Source organism: Balaenoptera musculus, chromosome 21, assembly GCF_009873245.2.
Source record: "Balaenoptera musculus isolate JJ_BM4_2016_0621 chromosome 21, mBalMus1.pri.v3, whole genome shotgun sequence".
NCBI lineage: Eukaryota > Metazoa > Chordata > Mammalia > Artiodactyla > Balaenopteridae > Balaenoptera > Balaenoptera musculus.
Window position 1 is genome coordinate 35,146,358 of NC_045805.1, and position 18,989 is coordinate 35,165,346.

The 18,989-nt window shown below is 45.1% G+C and overlaps 2 protein-coding genes across 2 annotated transcripts in view; one reads left to right on the plus strand and one right to left on the minus strand.

The window, feature by feature from the left end:
• The window catches only part of PSD3 (pleckstrin and Sec7 domain containing 3), a 550,392-nt gene that overhangs the window by 493,502 nt on the left and 37,901 nt on the right, over positions 1 to 18,989 (minus strand). The window lies entirely within an intron of this gene.
• LOC118888050 (protein phosphatase 1F-like) lies at positions 1,874 to 2,639 on the plus strand. Its single transcript, XM_036839024.1, is given in 2 exon segments — positions 1,874 to 2,395; positions 2,398 to 2,639. Coding segments are annotated over 2 exon segments (756 nt in total). The 5' UTR covers positions 1,874 to 1,881.

Here is an 18,989-nt window from a genome sequence, read left to right on the forward strand (position 1 = left end):
GTATGAGTTAAAGGTCAAGGTTCCTTTCCTCCTACATGGATAGCCAATTGTTCTAAAACCATTCTTGAAAAGATTACCCTTTCCTCATGTAGTTATCTTGTTGAAAATCAACTGAGCATATATGTGTGGGTCTATTTTTGAACTCTCTTCTATTGCATTGATCTTACCAGTTTTTAAAAAATTTTGGCCTTTTGTGTATGCTAACTAAATAAGAGTGGAAGATAAAACCACGAGCAAAAGTCTCAGCGTCATAGAGGGAACTAGGAGGAACACTAGAGATGATGTAACCCGACCTCTTTGCCTTACAGGTGGGGAAACCCTTTACAGATTCTTGGCACAGCTTTAAAGACACTTGTTTGAGTACCGTCATCATAATATTTTACTTTATAAATGTCCTAGGTGGACACATCCCATGATCTGCTCTATTTTGGAGCAATGATCACCTTCTAGGGGGGCCTTCCTGCCACTCAGCGTGACTTGGGGATGGATGCTCAGGCCACTGGACCCCTGAGGGGGGGGGACCACTGGAGGAGGCCAACCTGGGGGCAGTGGGTTCTATCTGGGCCCTTCACTCCAGCCACTGTCTTCACTTGTCAAGTGAGTTACAAATAAAATGCTTTTAAGATTTGTAGAGCAATTTAATATTTTTAAAAAATCAACATTTCATCCTCTTACACTAACCCCAAACACACACCCACACACCTCAGAAATGAGACGTGGTTTTATCTATCCCTTATGTTTATTTGTTAAACATAATGTTTAGAAACAAAATTGAAAGCCAAGTTGATTTCTTTCGTAATTTAAGCTATATTAACCTGCTACTGATTTTTTTCAGATGAAAACTATTTCCAAAAAAGGGCTAGTAATTTGTAGTTGATGGATAGTCAACATTAATGTCAGACTGTAGAACTTGCCTCTCATTTCGTTGTGAATATAAGTTGAATATGCACATATTACAGTTAAAGAACTTCTGAAACTTTTATCAGTAAGAAGGAGGGCTACTTTAATGCTCCAAATTTTGTCATTTGGTTAAAATGTCATGTAGTTGTCACACACACACAAAACAACAGGACATCTTCAAATCCATTTTGTTCAGAAAAAAAGACTTTTTATGTGATTTCTAAAAGTTATTTAATAGTTAGAGATACACAATCATCATATTTTTGGATATGAGATTTTTTTCTCCTTTAATTTTTTTCTCCTTTTTGGTTTACTATAGAAATTGCCCATACTAGTTTATATTGCTGATGCTGTTATGGTGCTTTTATAGTAAATGATTAATTCTAGAATGGTTATCCGTAAAAGGACATTTTTCTTTTCTCTTTTAGAATATATTTTGTTTTTCAAACCTTAATTTTTATTTCTTCTAAGGAGTAGGGTTTCTATTGCATCTAAAGGATCTATGTAGATGTAGGGCTTAAAACTGAGAATCAGGACAGATTTTAAACCTCTTCTTTCTTGCTCTCCTTCTCCTTCTGTCTCCTTTCTACCCTGTACTGCTTACACCCAGCCCTGCACCCTTGCCTTGGTGACCTCCCTAGGATTTATTTTCTCTTTCCTTTTCCCTGGGCTCCCTCTCAGCCTCGCTGTAAAGTTCTCAGTCTATCCCTGGTCTTCTCAGCCTGTTGTCATAGTGACAACCACACTCCCCGGAGTAGCAGTCTCATGAGTGGTTGGGATGGACCTGACACGAGGTCCCACAAACAAGCCTGTAACTGTGTGGACTTCAGCGGCTCTGGGCAGACGTTTAGCAGCTGGGCCAGAGCTGTCACCATACGGTGTTGTTAGAGAGAAAGTAAGAAAAACGAGAAAGAAGTCCACACTGTTAAAAACCTAGGCTGGGGGGAGCGGCTAGCGGGCGCCGGGCGGCCGAGTGGCAGAATGAAGACCAACGACCTGGCAGCAGCCCCCGGGGATGCTCTGGGCATGGCCTCGGGAACCCCACAGCAGAACAGCCAGAAGGCAGAGGAGAACCCCAGCCTCCTGGACGCGCTCCTCCGCGACTTCCCAGCCCCGCTGGGCCCGGAGAGCCCTTTGCCATGGAAGGTCCGAGGGTCGATGCTGATCCAGGAGGAGGTGGAAGGCGAGCTGGCTGAGCTGGCCGTGGGCTTCCTAAGCAGCAGGAGCGCTGGCCGCCACTCGCTGCCTGCCTGGCTGCTGCAGACGGACCTTCCTGAGTTCAGGAAGTTGCCGGAGGAGGAGGAGGATGGCGATGAGGAGGAGGAGGCCCCTGTGAGCCTGCTGGACGCTGCGGGCCTGGCGCGGAGCCTCTTTGACCGGCTCTGGGAAGTGTGCTGCCAGTGGCAGAAGCAGGTGCCCGTGGCTTCCTGGGTCCCGCAGCGGCAGTGGCTGGTCTCCGTGCACGCCATCCGGAATGCCCGCTGCAGGATGGAGGACCACACGTGTGCCTCCCAGCCTTCAACCTGCTCTTCGGCCTATCGGACTCTGTGGACCGCGCCTACTTTGCCGTGTTCGATGAGCACGGAGGGGTGGACGCCGCGAGGTACGCGTCTGTGTACATGCACGCTGTTGCTGCCCACCAGCCGGAGCTGCCCACTGACCCCGCGGGGGCCCTGCGAGCACCCTTCCGCTGCACCGATGATATATTCCTCTTGAAAGCCCCGCCAGAGTGCAGATAAAAGCTGTTTACACTGTACCCTCATCTATAAGCGTGCAGCAGAATTACGTCTAAAACAACACAAGTACGGTAAAAAACCTTATTGCTAAAAAATGCTAGCCGTCACCTGAGTCTTCCAGTCGTGATCTTTTTGCAATAGGAACATCAAAGATGACTGCTCACAGGTCACCATGACAGAGAATAATAATAATGAAAAAGTTTGAAGTATCGCAGGAGTTACCAAAATGCGGCACAGAGACAGGAAGTGAGCAAATGCTGTTGGAAAAATGGTGCCAATAAACTTGCTCGGCGCAGGGTTGCCACAAACCTTCAATTTGTGAAAAACCCACCATCTACGAAGGGCAATAACGCGAAGCAGCAACACGAGGTCCACCTGACCCTCCCCACCCCCCAAACACCTCCCCCGGGCAGGTCTCCCTAGGCTGCTGGTGTCTGCAGTTAGCGCGATGAGGCGCGTTTGTTTCTGAAAGAAGAAAGGACGCATCCGGTCCCTCTGTGACCTTACCGCCCACTGAACCTCACCTCGGAACCTCGGGGGTCCTCCTAGCAGGGTGGATACTAAGATCGTGTCCATTTCTGAGATCGGGAAACAGGCCCAGAGAGCTGAGGCCTGGCCCAGTCGACAAGGCAGGAGGAGACGTGGGGCGGGGAGGGAGGCACCGTCATCAGATGCTCTGAGCACAGACCTCACCAGAATTAACAAGGCTGCATTTGAATCAGAACAGAAAACCTTCCAGGTCTAAGACTGTGAGCTGGGAGCCCCGCCACCCAGGAGCTCAGGGCTGCCACTCTAGTCAAGAAAGAATTCTCTGAAGCAGAGCTGTTTAGCTTAGGCTGTGTTTATTAAAAACACCTTTGCTGAGACGTTAAAAAAAAAACAAACCTAGGCTGGTTCATTGCCTGCTCACTGATGAGGAGTTAAAGGACAAGGTAAAGATAGGTACAAATATTTAGAGAAATGTGACTATAGACAGATGACATTCTGGATAATAAGGGAAGTGACGTAATTTTAGAACATAGTGAGCCACAGACTTAGGGAAACTAGTTGGAAAAAAAATCTCCATTTGAAAAGGACCTAAAGGGTCTCGGAGGAAAACTTGGCAGAGACTAAACAGTCAAATTAGTGAGTGTCTTTCTTAGAATTAAGGCTAGCTCAGGACGAAAATCTGAAAGAGAACAGTTTGCTCCATATAATACCATTTTACCAATAACACTATGTCACAAACCTAGTTCACCCAAGTATTACATTATAGTAAGAATCCAGTAAAGCAAAGGTTGAAGGATGAAAATAAAAGTCCTTCCTCCTTCCCCTCCTCCCCAAATTCATGGAATCGTGGACCTGGAAATCATCTATTTCAACCTTACCCTCAAGGCAGGAAGCCCTTATACAGCAGTTTTAACAGGTGGCCATCCAGGTTCTGCTTCATTACTTCCGGTTGACAGAGAAGTGAGTCATTGCTTCACAAAGCAGCCCATTCTATTTTTAACAAACTTCAGGTAAAAATCCTCCACTAATAAAGAGCTAACACTCATGCTCTGTGTACTCTGTGCTAGGCAGAGGCCTCCGTGCATTAGCTGGGAATCCCCACACGACCCCGTGCAGCAGGCCCGTGGCTCAGAGCAGCTAACCCCACCGCAGCAAGGACGGGGTCTGGATTTAGGCCCAGCCTGACTCCAGAGCATCCCAGGTAACCCCTGTGCCGTGGGGCCGCAGGTCACACATGCCTCCCTGTAGCTTCAGCCATTCACGCTGGTCTGGACACCAGCGGTCAAGCCACCACTCCCATTCCTCTTCCACTCCAATAGCCTTCAGACACTTGAAGATGGCAACTGTCATCTCCCCGCCCTGCCCCGCAACTCCTCTCCTCACTGTTTATTCAGCGGCAAATTTTTGGAAGCCTCTTTCATCTGGATGACCATCTTCTCAGGATGGGTACTGAAGAGCAAACACAGTAGATAAGGTATAAACAGAGTAATAATTACAGATGAAATTGTCATGTTTTGGCTACCAGATTGAGTGGAGGAAAAGATTTTATAGGTAACAAGCATAAAAATTATCTTTATAAATATTTGCTACTGCATGTATTTATGTGTACTCGCAAATCTTTTCATTACTAACATAGTAATTATCGTTCTAAACACATTATAGTGCTGCATAATGATAACTTATTGCCCAAACTGAATTATATTTCAGGAGCTAAGAATGAATTTGATGGATGCAACCATTTCTGTGCATCTCTGCTACCATGGCAACCAGTTAAAATAGGTTTGTTTAATTAATTAGTTGTCGGTAAAGCACTATGAAGATGAAAACTGCTATTAATAGATGCACAGTGTTTGGTATTAACGCTAGTGTGATTAACATAAACATAAAGTATTTATGGCCGGAGTAGACCAATTCGTTTTCCATTAACAGCCATATTTCATCTTTGAATTAAGAAAAGGATTTTTTAAAACTTTTATCACCTTTTTATTTTTAACAAATTTTCTAGTCTCTCTTTTATGCTTCTCTTGGCCAAATCTTAACCAACTCACATCATACACTCAGGCAGAAGAGAAAATTAGTGATAACCAAAGTTTCCTGATGAAAAAGGATCATCTTCTGATGGTGGTGACAATACTCAAATGCCACTGCTGAGCTTTTCCGTTTCCTAAAGCTGAATGCAGGGTATGGAGATTGCCCCGAGTGAGAGCTGGGGGAATGGCCACATCATCCGCCAGGACCTATTTCCCAAAATGGCACAAGGGTTGTTTGCAGGGAGCTTGTCAACCTCCCTTAACTCCCACCAATGCTTATGCAAAGTAAGAACCGCTGCTTGCCATGCAGATGGAACTATGTGACAAGCTCTCCAGATTGTCAAACCTCCAAACAGATGGGCCCCAGGTCTGCCATAGGTTGAAATTCTGGAGCTGCCGTTGCTCCTTTCCTACCTGCCTCCTTGCTGTGATCTCTTGAGTCTCCGGGGGGATCTTGTAGCTGAGCTACTATCATGGAATTTAGAAGTGGGAAGACCCACCCACCCTCTACTCTAGCTCCCTGCATTCTAACAGGTGAGGTATTTCACAGATGAGGAAAAACAAAGTTCAGAGTTAGCTGAACTCAGAGAGTGCTGGGCTGGGCTGGGCTGGGCTGGGCTCCATTTGGATTGTGGTAGGGTTACGTGGCTGGTTGGAAGTCTTATCCTCAGGTAGACTGAGAATACCTTCCGCTATCCTAGCTTAAACCAGATCCATGAACCTCTGGCTGGGTCCATTTAAATGGATTCAATGGACTACCTCATTGCCAGTAATTGAAATGTCCTCGTTTACATGAGGGCAAGGAGTGAATGCTCAGGCCTGGGCTCCTCTTTAGATGGTGGCACACCCCAGTGCCCACCTGGGGCCAGAATAAGACAAAGGATGAACATGACTTCAATATTTCCCTTCCTCTGAATACCCTGTGCTTGCACGTTGGCTTCTGTAGCAGTGTCTTACGCTCTTTAACATCCCTTGGTGTTAAGCATGCTCAGATGTTAACATCTGCAGCCCTCCCACCGCACGTTAGATTTACCCCTCCTTGGAGTCAGCCTTTGTGACTGACAAGGACTCTTACAGAAAAGGCATCACCAGCATCTCCATTCCCAGGTTATGTATTTGTGGTTTAAAAGAATCCTTCAGTCTGTTAAGCCTAAGGAGTGATTGAAAATGGCAATTTCAAGTCTATGGAAGATCAGTGGGAGAATTCCTGTGCTGAAGAATCTAACCTGAGAAAGAAAGGTCTGGCTTGCAAGATACCAGATGGGATGCTGTTCAAATGCAGCTTGTATGTAACTCCCTGCTGGAGATGCTGTGGACGGAATGCAGGTGACCTTGGGCCAGATGGCCTTTCAGGTGCCTCCAGCCCCGAGATTCTTAATGACTGTGTTGCATGAATGGCGGCTCGATTCACTGGTGGTCAGTGGCCACTTGGAGAGGCTTTCTTACACCTCTACAGAGCTCTGTCCTTAGCCCTGGCAGTGCTTATCAAACTGTATCAGTTCAGAAAGTTGGAATTATCAGCCCCATGTGGCGTAGTGAGAAAGAGGTACTCACAAGCTCTCAACAAGTGGGGGCCATGGGCTGATCTAACAAGGTGGCACTGGAAGACCTTCTCTTTATCAAAATACCCATCTCTCTTCTCATCCTTATCATCTGTTTTGTGCTCCTATCTCAACATCTACCTTCTCTTCCCTAACACTAAGCCCTGTATCTAAGTATATGACCCTTTTTCCTTTCTTTACAGGATTTTGTTCACTCAAGAGGTCTTCCCTGAACTCTGTTAATCTCCCCAATTTATATCTTACCTTTCTCCTTCCTTTATATTCCAAACTCTTACCAAAAGAAATAATATCTGGGACTTCCCTGGTGGTGCAGCGGTTAAGAATCTGCCTGCCAATGCAGGGGAGACGGGTTCTATCCCTGGTCTGGGAAGATCCCACATGCCGCGGAGCAACTAAGACCGTGCGCCACAACTAGTGAGCCTGCGCTCTAGAGCCCGCAACCCACAACTGCTGAGCCCGTGCTCCGCAAAAAGAGAAGCCACCGCAATGAGAAATGTTTTAGTTAGGGTGGTCTGAGGAGATGATGTTGGAGCATTGACCTGACAATGAGGGAACGTACCACAAAGACGGGAGGGGAGCCTGGGGAGAGAGCAAAGGTCATGAAATGGGAGCAGTGAGAGGATCCTTGTGGTTGGTGCAGAGCACTAAGGACCAGGGCTCAGCATGAAGGCTGGAGTCCAGGTCTTTGGGCCTGAAGGCCATGCTCAGAATTTGGATTTAGATTTTAACTGGTGGGGATACCTTAGAGGATTTTAAGCCTGAGAATAACTTGGCCTGATTACATTTTAAAAGATCACCTACTGCTATGTGGAGAATAGATCATGGAGTTTGCAGCAGGACAAGAGTGATGACAGGAAGACCTATAAGATTCAGTTGTCAGGTAAGAGAGTCTTGGGGCTTGGACCAGAATATCCATGCAGGTGACGAGCTTGCTGAAGAAGCAACATGTGAGGGGCTGTGTCCCTTATTACTGGAAGTATCCGGGAAAGGGGGGAAGTCAGGGATGTTGCCCATGAGTCAGGTTTGGACAGCATGGTATGGAAGGTTTCGCTACCACCAACATTCTACACCCTATGAGACTTGATCCCATTTTATGTAGAACCTGCCTTATCTGCTTTCTATATGGCTCCATAACCCTGTAAGTCAGAAGACAAAAGGGACAGGCATTAGCGCAGAGGTCAGAGCTAACTGGAGCTGGTCTAGCTAGTTATCCTACCTTTAGGAGCTGACCGGTCCCCAGTGTAGTAGGGTGATTTGCCATAATGAATGAGCTCCATTGCATTACACCCATTTTACTTATTTACGTGGAGTCAGAATCCCCTGAGCCTTAAATTCATAGTAAAAGGGGTATCAATTTCTGAAGATTAAATGAGGGAATGTATAAAGTTTATAGAAATCTAAGTTACTAAAAAGTATAAATTTTTATAGAAATCTGTTACTATTCTTACTTAAATGAAATTCAGTGCAAAAGGTACAATAAAATGTTTTATAATGTGCTCTGTCCCTTTGGAAAGCTGTAACTGCTGGAAATGCTACAATTCTTGAACTTGCTGGGCCAGACCCAAGGACAGCTACGTGTCTTTGTATACAAAGTTAATATGTGTCAGACAAACACGCTGGACTATAAGCCCAAGCAAATTTTCAGTAATGAGACAAGGGTAAGAGTAAGAAGTAAATGTGTCCCAACATGCTCTGAACAACCAGTATTCCTCTGTTTTCATGTCATCAGCACAATTTTTCTGCCATTTTATCTTTTCTCACGAAAAAGAAACCAAAAACTGTGATTTCTAATATTATTTCAAAATCGTGCTTTTCCTATGTGGTTTTTAAAAAAATATCCATTTATTTTTTTAAATTAATTAGTTTATTTATTTATTTATTTTTGGCTGCGTTGGGTCTTCATTGCTGCACACAGGCTTTCTCTAATTGCGGCGAGCGAGGGCTACTCTTCATTGTGGCGCGCGGGCTTCTCATCAAGGTGGCTTCTCTTGTTGCAGAGCATGGGCTCTAAGCGCACGGGCTTCAGTAGTTGTGGCATGCAGGCTCAGTAGTTGTGACTCTTGGGCTCTAGAGCGCAGGCTCAGTAGTTGTGGTGCACGGGCTTAGTTGCTCTGCGGCATGTGGGATCTTCCCGGACCAGGGCTTGAACCCGTGTCCCCTGCATTGGCAGGCGGATCCTTAACCACTGCACCACCAGGGAAGCCCTCCCATGTGGTTTTATAGATAGCAAAGGAATGAAGAAACATATTTGAAAAAGGGAGACAAAAGATAATCAAAACTGAATTTTGTTCTAATTCTCTTCTGAATTCTTTAACTTGTACATTGTCATAATTCAGATCTTTACATGAAGTTCATCATCAAAGAAACTTTAAGGGGAAACGAGAATTTCTCTTTTCATTAAAATTGTTTTATTTTATGTGTATGTGTTTATATGGAAACAAAACAAATCTGATGAGAAACAGCTGGATGAACATGTGGTTTCAAAACCGTTACATAATAAAAGAGGAAAAGACTCAGATTCCCACATTGCACCCAACATATGGTATTTCATCCCTACAGCACCCCTCCCCCCACTTTTTAAAGGACATCAAATTCTAAAGTGACTTCACAGGTGACCCACCTTCTAGGATTACATTCTGCAAACTTATTTCCCTCCACATGCTTAGTGAAATGCGGGGTGAGGCTCCCAGATAAGTGAGCCCCCAACATGTTCCTCTCCAAGCAAGCCTAGGTTTGTGTTTAAAACCAAAATGTCAGGCATGATAAATCTAGGTCTATAATATATAAAGTGAAGAAAATCATACGTAACAGCAGAATATCAATGATTGACATATCAAAAACCTTTAATTCTATGCCAGCAAAGTAGGTTGTCTATAAGTTGACCAGGTCCAGACACCAACAGAATTTCTGCAGTTTTCTTTAAAAAAAGGTCTGGGACATAAACAAAAGCACCTCATGAAAGTGCTTTTTTCACGGGTCACTGAAACTCAAAATCACTGAGTTTATGAAGAGTTCAAAGGAATATCATAAATCCACATAATAGGCTTGAGCACTGGCTTGGGTGCTTTAATTTCATTCATAACACTTGATATTGCTGCCAAAAGTTCAATTTTCTCTCTCTTTCTTTTTAATTGAATGAAATACCTATAAAAGAATCATACTTCCTAAAAAGAAAGCACAGCTTTACAAGAGAAGAATGATGACTCTCATCTCCAGTTAAATACAACTTCCATCTTGGTAAAATTGAATAAAGGAATATGCTACCAGCGAGTTGGCCAGTAATGCAGGTAGGAGGGAGGGAGTTACAAAAAGACCGGGTCCTTACTTATCCTACCGCCTCTCCCCAGGAATCTGGTACATGTCCATAAACTACTTTGACCTTATAGAAAATGGGTGGAACAGAAAAGAGTAGAAAAAAAAAGAGTAAAGACCCAAGACATGAAGCATGTTAACCAGGAGGCCAGGTCTATGTTCAGCATCAGACCACACATTTTGCCAAATATCATAGACTGGCAAACAGCATATTTGGCCAAAATGATTGTGGTAAGAATCCACAGGTGTGGAATCATGCTACATAAACAAGATCTCGAAGCAGTTTTAGTGGTAGCTCAGGGTCAAAAACCTTTCCATTTACTGTGATATTCAGCCAAACAGAGCTCCCACACAATCCTCTCATCTGGTCATGCTTTTGTGGGGCTGTGGACTCTACAATCCCTCCCACCTGGGAGGAAAATGGGATCCAACCTATTACTTTTGCAGGCCACCTTTAGGTTCATAGCTGGGGGGAGCTACCGTGACCACATATTGTGTCAGGGCTCAGATACTCACATAGGCATTAACCACATGATGATTTTTCTGCAGGACCTGAGTCTTTTTCGTCTCCTCTCCCCACGCTGCTGGCCAGTCTCCCAGCTCAGGGTCTGGAACAGCTGCGTCTGGGGATCTGTGCTCAGGACTGTGCCCTGCCCCTACTGCAGTCCCCCCACCCCACCCCTCGAACAACCGCCTTCAGGACTAAGTAAGATTCTGTGCTGCACCCGGCTCCTCCCTGTCAGGGACTATCACTTGTATTGATCGCTCTCCGCTTATTACTCTTGCCCAGGCACTCATCACCTCACAGCTGACTAATTCCTGCAATCTCCTGGCTGTTTTCCCCCCTCAAACCCATGCTGCAAACTAGTGCCAGCCTATACCTTCAATGGTAGCCTCCCTTCTCTGAGCCAGACTAGGGTAACGCAAACAACCTGGACTTTGGAGCAACAGATGGGATTCAAATCTAGGCTCCATGATTAATTAAGTCACTAACCAAGTCACTCTACCCTTAAACCCGTTTACTAACCTGTAAGTGTGTTAATCCCCACCTGGTTATCAAATAGATTAAATAAGATTATATCAATTGTATCCTTGAAAGCATCTAGTACCCGGTTTATAGCAGATATTAAATGAATGTAAATTATTATCTGTTCTTTTTCACTGTATTTACTGTTCTTTGTCAACTCATTCCATGGTCTTTAATCTAGTCACCAAGACCAGGTCTTTTTCTCTAGGAGTTTGCAGTCTGGTGCAAACAGTAAAACATTGGTGTATTCCCCCCTTTTTTGGACCAAATTCAAGACAACATTTATTCAACAAACACAGAGTTAGTGTCAACTAGATACTAGATGCTGTACAAGCCAACTATATCAACATGAAATACAATAAAACATGAAAAATACTGTGAGAGCAAAAGAACTATGAAAGTTCTATGAGAACCTTGTTCTGTGGTGTACCACAAAGCTTCACAGAAGAGATTCTCCAAGGATGAATAGGAGTTTGTTGGAGAGATGGGGAAGGCTATATAGAAAAATGTGAAGGCTTAGGTATGCTCTGGGGAGACAGGCAGATGAGACTTTTGAAGAAGTTAAGGCCCAAATTGTGAAAATCCTTGAATGCCATTATAAAGGGTTTGGACTTTGTTACAGGCAATTGAGAGAACATTTTAAGGAGAGAATGATATGAAACCAAGAGATTCACAGTTCCATTGAAAAAGTTCACCAAAGGGCCGGGATATTTCTCTTATATGTCTTTTATTTTGAATATACCAGAAATGTTAAGGGAGTTGAGACTGACAGTAGCCAAACTCCCTTGAACACAGCCAAGTATCTTTCCTGGAAAAATAAGAAGCATTTCTAAGCAAAAGCATAAAGCTCTTGAAAATAGCAGTTCCCAGTAGTTGTTTTCTAGGACTGATTCTACAGAAGTTTACCCAAGTGATTAGAAAACTCTTTGCTCTTGCAAAGATGAGGTCTCTTTACCTAACAAAAGAAAGGTAATAATCCCTTACCTCCGTAACATTTCTCCATTAAGAGGGGAAGGAAATTCTAGAAATGGAAGAAAGTAAAAGAAACCAGCCCTCTGATTCAGCCAAAATCAACTGAGGTTAGCTGTGTTGACAGGAGGCTGCTAACAATTGTTGGGCACCTTCTAGGTGTCAGCACTATGCTGGATGCTTTATACACGTGATCTCATTTAATCCTCACAATAACCTACCAAGTAGGCATTTTTACTCCCAGTTGAATTCAGGGCTTTCGTCAGTCTAATTACTAGTTTCTCAAATGTTTTCCTTTAAATCTTCTTTTTGTCCATAACCATCATCCCTTACATCTTGTTCAAGTTTAGTTTGGGTACAAATTTTACTGGAATTATCCAATAGGAAACAAGAAAATATGTATAGAACAAAGATGAAATAACTAGATCTTACACTTTCAGACCTGACAGGGACTCTGATTTTAGCATTGATCAGTTTCCTTTCTTGGGCTATCACTTATTCATTCAGCAAATATGAGCTAAGTTCCTGGCACCATGCATCTGGCTGAGGTCAGACTTAGCAAAGGGCCATGCCTACTCTTTCTCACTCAGTCCTGGCACTCTACCCCTTATCATTCCCGTCTGCCTCTTAAAACACCCAAGTGTAACTTTGCCTTGAATTTCCAAGGCAAGGTAAACTTCTTTTTTCTTCCAAGTTTGATGCAATATTGGATTACCCAAGTAAAACACCAGGATGCTAATCCTTTTAGTAAGATCTGATGAGGTTTTGTTAAAGCTGACAAAGGAAGTTTCAAAGAAATACTGTTGACACTGCTAAACAGTATTTAATACTGAAGCTTACTATCATTCAAGTCTTGGCAAGTGAAATGGTGGGTTGGTCTTGCAATAGAAGAAAAGGCATTAAACTGGATAGGAACAGGGACAAAGTTCTCAGGTGTGGGCCTCAGGTGAGCACCTGTTTTTGATCAAGAGTGATCTCTATCCTCAGGTGAGCACTTGTTTTTGATCAAGAGTGATCTCTATCCAACCTCAGCTCACATAGCACCTGGAAAGTGAGGGGTTAAATCTTAGGGCTGGCAGCCCTGGGACCTACAGCTGCCAGCAATTACATTTGTCAGCATTTCCTCTGCAAACCCCACTACCTCCCTGGGGCTCAGTGCCAGCAGGTCTCTTACTCCTGTGTATGTGGGGACATGAATCTGTTTGCAGGAAGCAGGAACTAAGCTAGGTGCTTGAGTAGATGAAGTACTTAAGAGCCTCAGGCGAGCAATGCAGTGCCACTCAGCTGTTTATTTGCTAATGACAAAATGCATTGCTGATTTGCAAGCATGGAGGTCTCTAACTGCGCAGTCCTTGGCACTCTGGGGTAGCCCTCATGTTCCTCCAGGTTATAGCAGTAAGATGCATTGTGCAGATTTCATTACAAGCAAGGGATTCAGGATCCTGTAATTGGAGAGACCATAAAATGGTCATTTATCGTGAAATATCTCCTAGCTGGATGATATACTCCTGCCATTAGGGACTCAGGCCCTGAGATAAGCATCATTCTTCCTGCAGCGTCTTACTCCGATACAAGCCTCTGGGAGGTGGAGCGTGCAGGGGACAGATGAATGGAAGAAAGGACAAAGAAGAGGGAGACACAGAGTGCGGTGAGGGAAGGAAACAGCCTATGCTGCGTGCACAAGCACACTGCTGAGCCCAGGGGACAGGGAGCACGGCTGTCTATCAGCCATTCCCCCGCTTCTTGCATAATACAAGGTGGGTATTCAATAAGGACGTGCTGAATGATGTGACTTAAAAGGCAGAGGACCAGCTCTCTCCTGCCTAAGAACGGGAACCCATCAGAACAAGGATCCCAAGGTGCCTGTGCTGGCAGAATCTTCCCCAGGGCCGATGCTGTGGCCAGGTGGGCCTCCTGCTCTGAAGTTTCTGCTGTCAGGTGACACCTACACACAGCCTAGTGTCATTGAGTGTCTTGTGGTTGAATATTTTTAGTGAAGTTTCATGCACATTCGCCTTCTATCCTTGCTTATGCATCCTCTCCACTGAATGGCGTGGCAGCACCCTTGGCTTGCCCAAACCTGGAGACAAGTAGCGTTTGCACATCCAGAGTTTCCAAAGAACAGGGCAGACGCCTCTAACTCATTCTCCTGAAGCCTCGCGAGAAGTGGCAGCCAGGGTGAGGCCAGGCTTGATGACCGCCCCCGGGACTAAAATTAACCCAAATGCCAGTGGGTCTGGTGGGACAATGGAGCCAACCTCCTGGCCCTTCACTGAGAAGCGGTCCCGCCCTCTCCTACAGGGCACAGAGTCCTGGCAGACCTATCACCTAGGTGGCAAGAGCAGTTAGAGATGTTTTTTATGGGATCTTTTATGAGGGCAGAGTGTACTTTCTCCCCATCTAAAGCCCACACCTTTGAAAGTCAGGTTCCTGAAGAAATGGTTTATAGCCCTGAGCATGTGAAAACCATTTAGCTCACAAAGATATATGGATAAAATAGTGAAAGGTGCTCAGCTGCTGAATTAATACTTTATGTACTCTGAGCAACTTAACTGCCAGAATGCTATATATCCTCATATATCCTTGTGGAGAAAGGACAGAAGAAAGACAGGAGGAGACCCCACATCATCAGCGTGGTGGGTAAACGTGAGACCTGTGAGATGCTGGGCTGCAAGGTGCTTGTGAATCCGTAAGCAGCTGCTTTCACAAAATAGGGAAAACTCACTGCTAGCGTCCGACCTAGTCTATACGAGCAGGGAAGCAAGGAAACAATCACGTTTTCTCACTTTACGCAGATTTGGCAGAGCTGCCTTAGGCTCTGCATCAGTTTGCTAGGGCTGCCACAACAAAGTACCACAGACTGGGTGGCTTACATAACAGCAATGTACTGTCTCACAGTCCTGGAGGCTGGAAGTCCAAGATCAAGGTGTCAGCAGCGTTTGTTCCTTCCGAGGACTTTCTCCTTGTCTTGTAGGCGTCACCTTTCCCTGTGTCCTCTCAGGGTTGCCCTCGTCTGTGTGTCGTCTGGGTCCTAATCTCTTCTTATAAGGACACCTATTAGATTAGGGTCCACCCATATGACCTCATTTCACCTAATTACTGCTTTAAAGGCCCTGTGACCAAATACAGTCACATTCTCAGGCACTGGGAGTTAGGACTTCAACATGCAAATTTGGGTAGGTGGGTGGAGAAACAGTTCAGGTCCTAAAAGGAGGGGACATTCTCCAAGGAGGAGGGAGGAGAACCTCCCCCATCGCTGTACCAGGAATCCCTTACACCTAAATCACACGTATGATGAGCTTCCGGTGCTTCTAAGAGTTTCCTGTGCCTCTAAGATCTGTGACAGAGGATGGTGACAAAGATGGCTTTATTTCCTCATCTAATTAAAAGGTGGAAACCTAGATATTTTCTCTCCTCAGCTCCTGAGCCTGCTTTGAATAGTGGGACAGCAGGGTGTCCTGGCAAAACCCATGGTGTGAAGCCAGACTCCCTGCATTTGAATCCTATGCCTGCCATGTATTAGGTTAACCCATTAGTGAAAAACAATCATGACAAGGGAAGGAATGGAACAATTAAAATCCTCAGTTCCAGCCAGCACCTAGCAGAGAGTTGAAACTCTTAAAGAAGCCCAGATTTTGGAAACATAATACTTTTAAAAAACATATTTATTTACTTATTTATTTGGCTGCACCGGGTCTTAGTTGCGGCATTTGGGATCTAATTCCCCAGCCAGGGATAGAACCCGGGTCCCCTGCATTGGGAGTGTGGAGTCTTAACCGCTGGACCACCAGGGAGGTCCCAAAACATAACACTTTTGTTCAAACAAGCCAGCCAATTTGTGATGGAGATTGCAACAATTCTTAGATCAAGAGTTCAGTACTTAGGATGCAGGTCAAGGAGGCCATGTCAGCTCTTCCTAGTTAGTCTTTGAGGTCTCCAATTTGCAAATGAGAAAAAAGAAAGCGATCTAATTTAAGTGACCCCGCCACCCCAGGGCCTGCGAGGTGAGCCTGAGTGTGATCTCTGAACTAGACACAGAAATGCACTGGGTCTACACCCTTCACCTACATCCCCTCCTGGCAGACAAATAATGGCTATGAGGCTTAGGAAACACTGAAAAAGGTATAGGATTAAACAAATGGGCTGAAGGCCTCCTGTGAGCCAGGACTTAGTCACACACATCCTCCCCCAACTGCCTCAGCGTCCAGAGGAGGAAACCAAGCCTCAGGAAGAGAAGAGTTTGCCCAAGTTCATTGGCTCATAAGACTTGAATACAACCTGTGATGTCTGATTCTGAGTCCAGTGCTCTTCCAGTTTCACCAGATTTGGCCCCAAGCCCACCATCCTGCTACCCACCCTGCAGCTGGAGTGTTCATTTAAGCCAATGTCTGATCAAGTCTCCTCTTTGCTTCAAGGCCTTCAACAGCACCATGGCTCTTAGAATAAACACACAGCTTCTTATCCTGACCTGTGAGACCCTCCTCCCTGGTGTCTTTCACCTTCCATGCCTGCACCCCTCCACTTGCTGTCCTCCTTCCAGGCCTGAGTCCTGGTCAAGCCCTCTCCCTGCACAAGAGCTCTCTGCAGGCTGGCCCTCCTCGGGCCTCCATCTTTGCCTTGATGACCAGCACTCATCCTTCAGTTCTTAGTTCCATTGTCCCAGGTCCAGGGAAAACTTCTCTGCTTTCTGGGATTAGACCACACCCTCTATTATGCACTTGCATATGACCCAGCACTGCTCCTTTCCATCACTTTCCACAGCTCATACTTATTTGTGCAATTAAGGCTAGTCTTCGATTATCTACAAACTCCATGAGTGCAGGGACCTTGCTTGTTTTCACTCATTAGGGGGGCCTCCAGCACCCCGGTAGTGCTGACACATAGTAGGCACTTAATAAATATTTTTTGAATGGATTAATGAGTGTATTTGCATGCTTTTTCTCCTTTTCTATTTATTTTGCTGCTGGAATAGGGAGATTGGCTCTGGGGCAGTAGAAGGGCTTGAAGAAATTAAAATCCCCCATCACAATAATTGCTCCTTCCTGGGAATGCCTGTAGAACTATTTGTCATCGTGTCGTGCTGACTTACAATCAGGTGAATAGCACATTACCATCTACCTCTGTTCAACTGAGGGCAGGGGCCATACTTTATCCTTTATTAGATGCACTGAACCTAGCACAGTGCAGGCACTCACACACTTGTTGAAGGAGGAAAAACACAAAGAGCTAACTGAAAATGACAGCTACATAAGATGCTGGAAAGAGATGGCATGATACAGGAATAAGATCTCTCAGCTCAGATGTCAAGAAATTTAGAGCACATGTAGCTGGATTAACTCCAGGAAGGAATAGGAAAGTCTCTTCCCTTGATACCACAACAAAGAAAGAAGGAACAATTGTAGAAATAAAAATAACGATGATGGGGATGGGGGTATTCGCTCCAGATGCCTATGTTGCCTCCCTCCAGTCTTTCCTTGGTGAGATCCTCAAGTGGGAGTGAGGGTGGATGGGAAAAAAGACAGACTTGAAGAGAGCAGAGACGGTCTGGGAAAGCTACTGTGTAAGAAAGCCAGAAGGTTCATTAAAAATATAGAGAGTTATGAAAGCAAGTGTCAAGGGCTGAGAATTGGCTTGCTATAAATATGTGTACCATTTCTTGGGATTTCTTCAGCTGTGCTTCAATACCTAAATCCAGAGCTTGATGAACGGGGTGGAGGCTCGGGGTTAATACAGCTCATCAAGGGGTCCCAGTTGGGGAAGGAGACCAGTGACTCCAGCAGGGAGAGATGGTCCATGGGAAGTGGGAGGAGCCCACCCATGCACATGCATACACACACACACACACACACACACACACACACACATACACACAGTCCTCTCCTCCTAACAGAGAGAATAGGAGAACATAAGGTCCTCATGGGAGAGAATCCCAGGTCCTGGGACAGAGTTATTTAAAGAAAGGCAAGTTTCTTATAAGATTAAGAGATGAAGTAAGGATATAAAGAGATGTACAGTAAAATGGAAAACACCCAAAGCACAATCAAGAGAGAACATACCCCATGATGAAACCATTCTACTAAGAAGCAGCTTGGACCAAGATCATCTTGGCTGATCCTAGTCTAGGGCTACATGTCTGGAGCTGGAGCTGGTAAATTGGTGTCGGCCCACAAAGTTACCTCGGATCACCTGGCTTCTGCTTGTGTTGTCCTAGGCTCAAGGAGAACAAGGTCACTCTGGTGGCGAGCATGGTTATGTAATAGAGATCAAGGAGCCAGACTCGCTTTGCTGATACAAGAGTTAACCTGCAGTCAAGGTGACTGGGGTGGTTTGGCACCTGCCCAGAGAAAAGACAGATATTCCAAGGAGAACAGCCTGGTGACGGGAACCCTTAAAGTCACAATTTGTTGAATCCTTTGAAAATAATAAAATTAATGGGGTCCCTCCCATTAGAAGAGTTATAGAAGCACCCAGGGTGCTGGATTCTGGATGACCTTTTCGCAGCCAGACAGGGGAGGTAAGCTGCCTGACCCTGTTCCCACCTACCCCCTTCACCCCACTTGGAAGTCAAATGCCCTCTCTCCTTCTCTCTCCTCCCTCCTTCTCACTAGTGGCCTCCCTGCACTGCCTCAGATGCACCACCTAAGGGCAAGAAGGGAAAATGTCTCCCCTGGTCAGGACCCGTAGTTGAGACACTAATCAGGGGATACGTAGGATGTTTGGGGAGGGGGCTATTTGGGAAGAGGCTAGGAGGAAATGAGTCTAGTTAAAAGGGTACCAAAAACAGTTCCAATGTAAAAACAAACTACAAACTAGAAAATGACATGCTGAACACTCACATGCTTACCTCCGGCTTTATCCAATCGAAACGTTATGTCATATTTGCTTCAGATTTTTCTAAGGGAGATCATACTTTATAGACACACCTAAGGCCCTCTATGTATCTCTTCCTCATCCATTTCCCTCT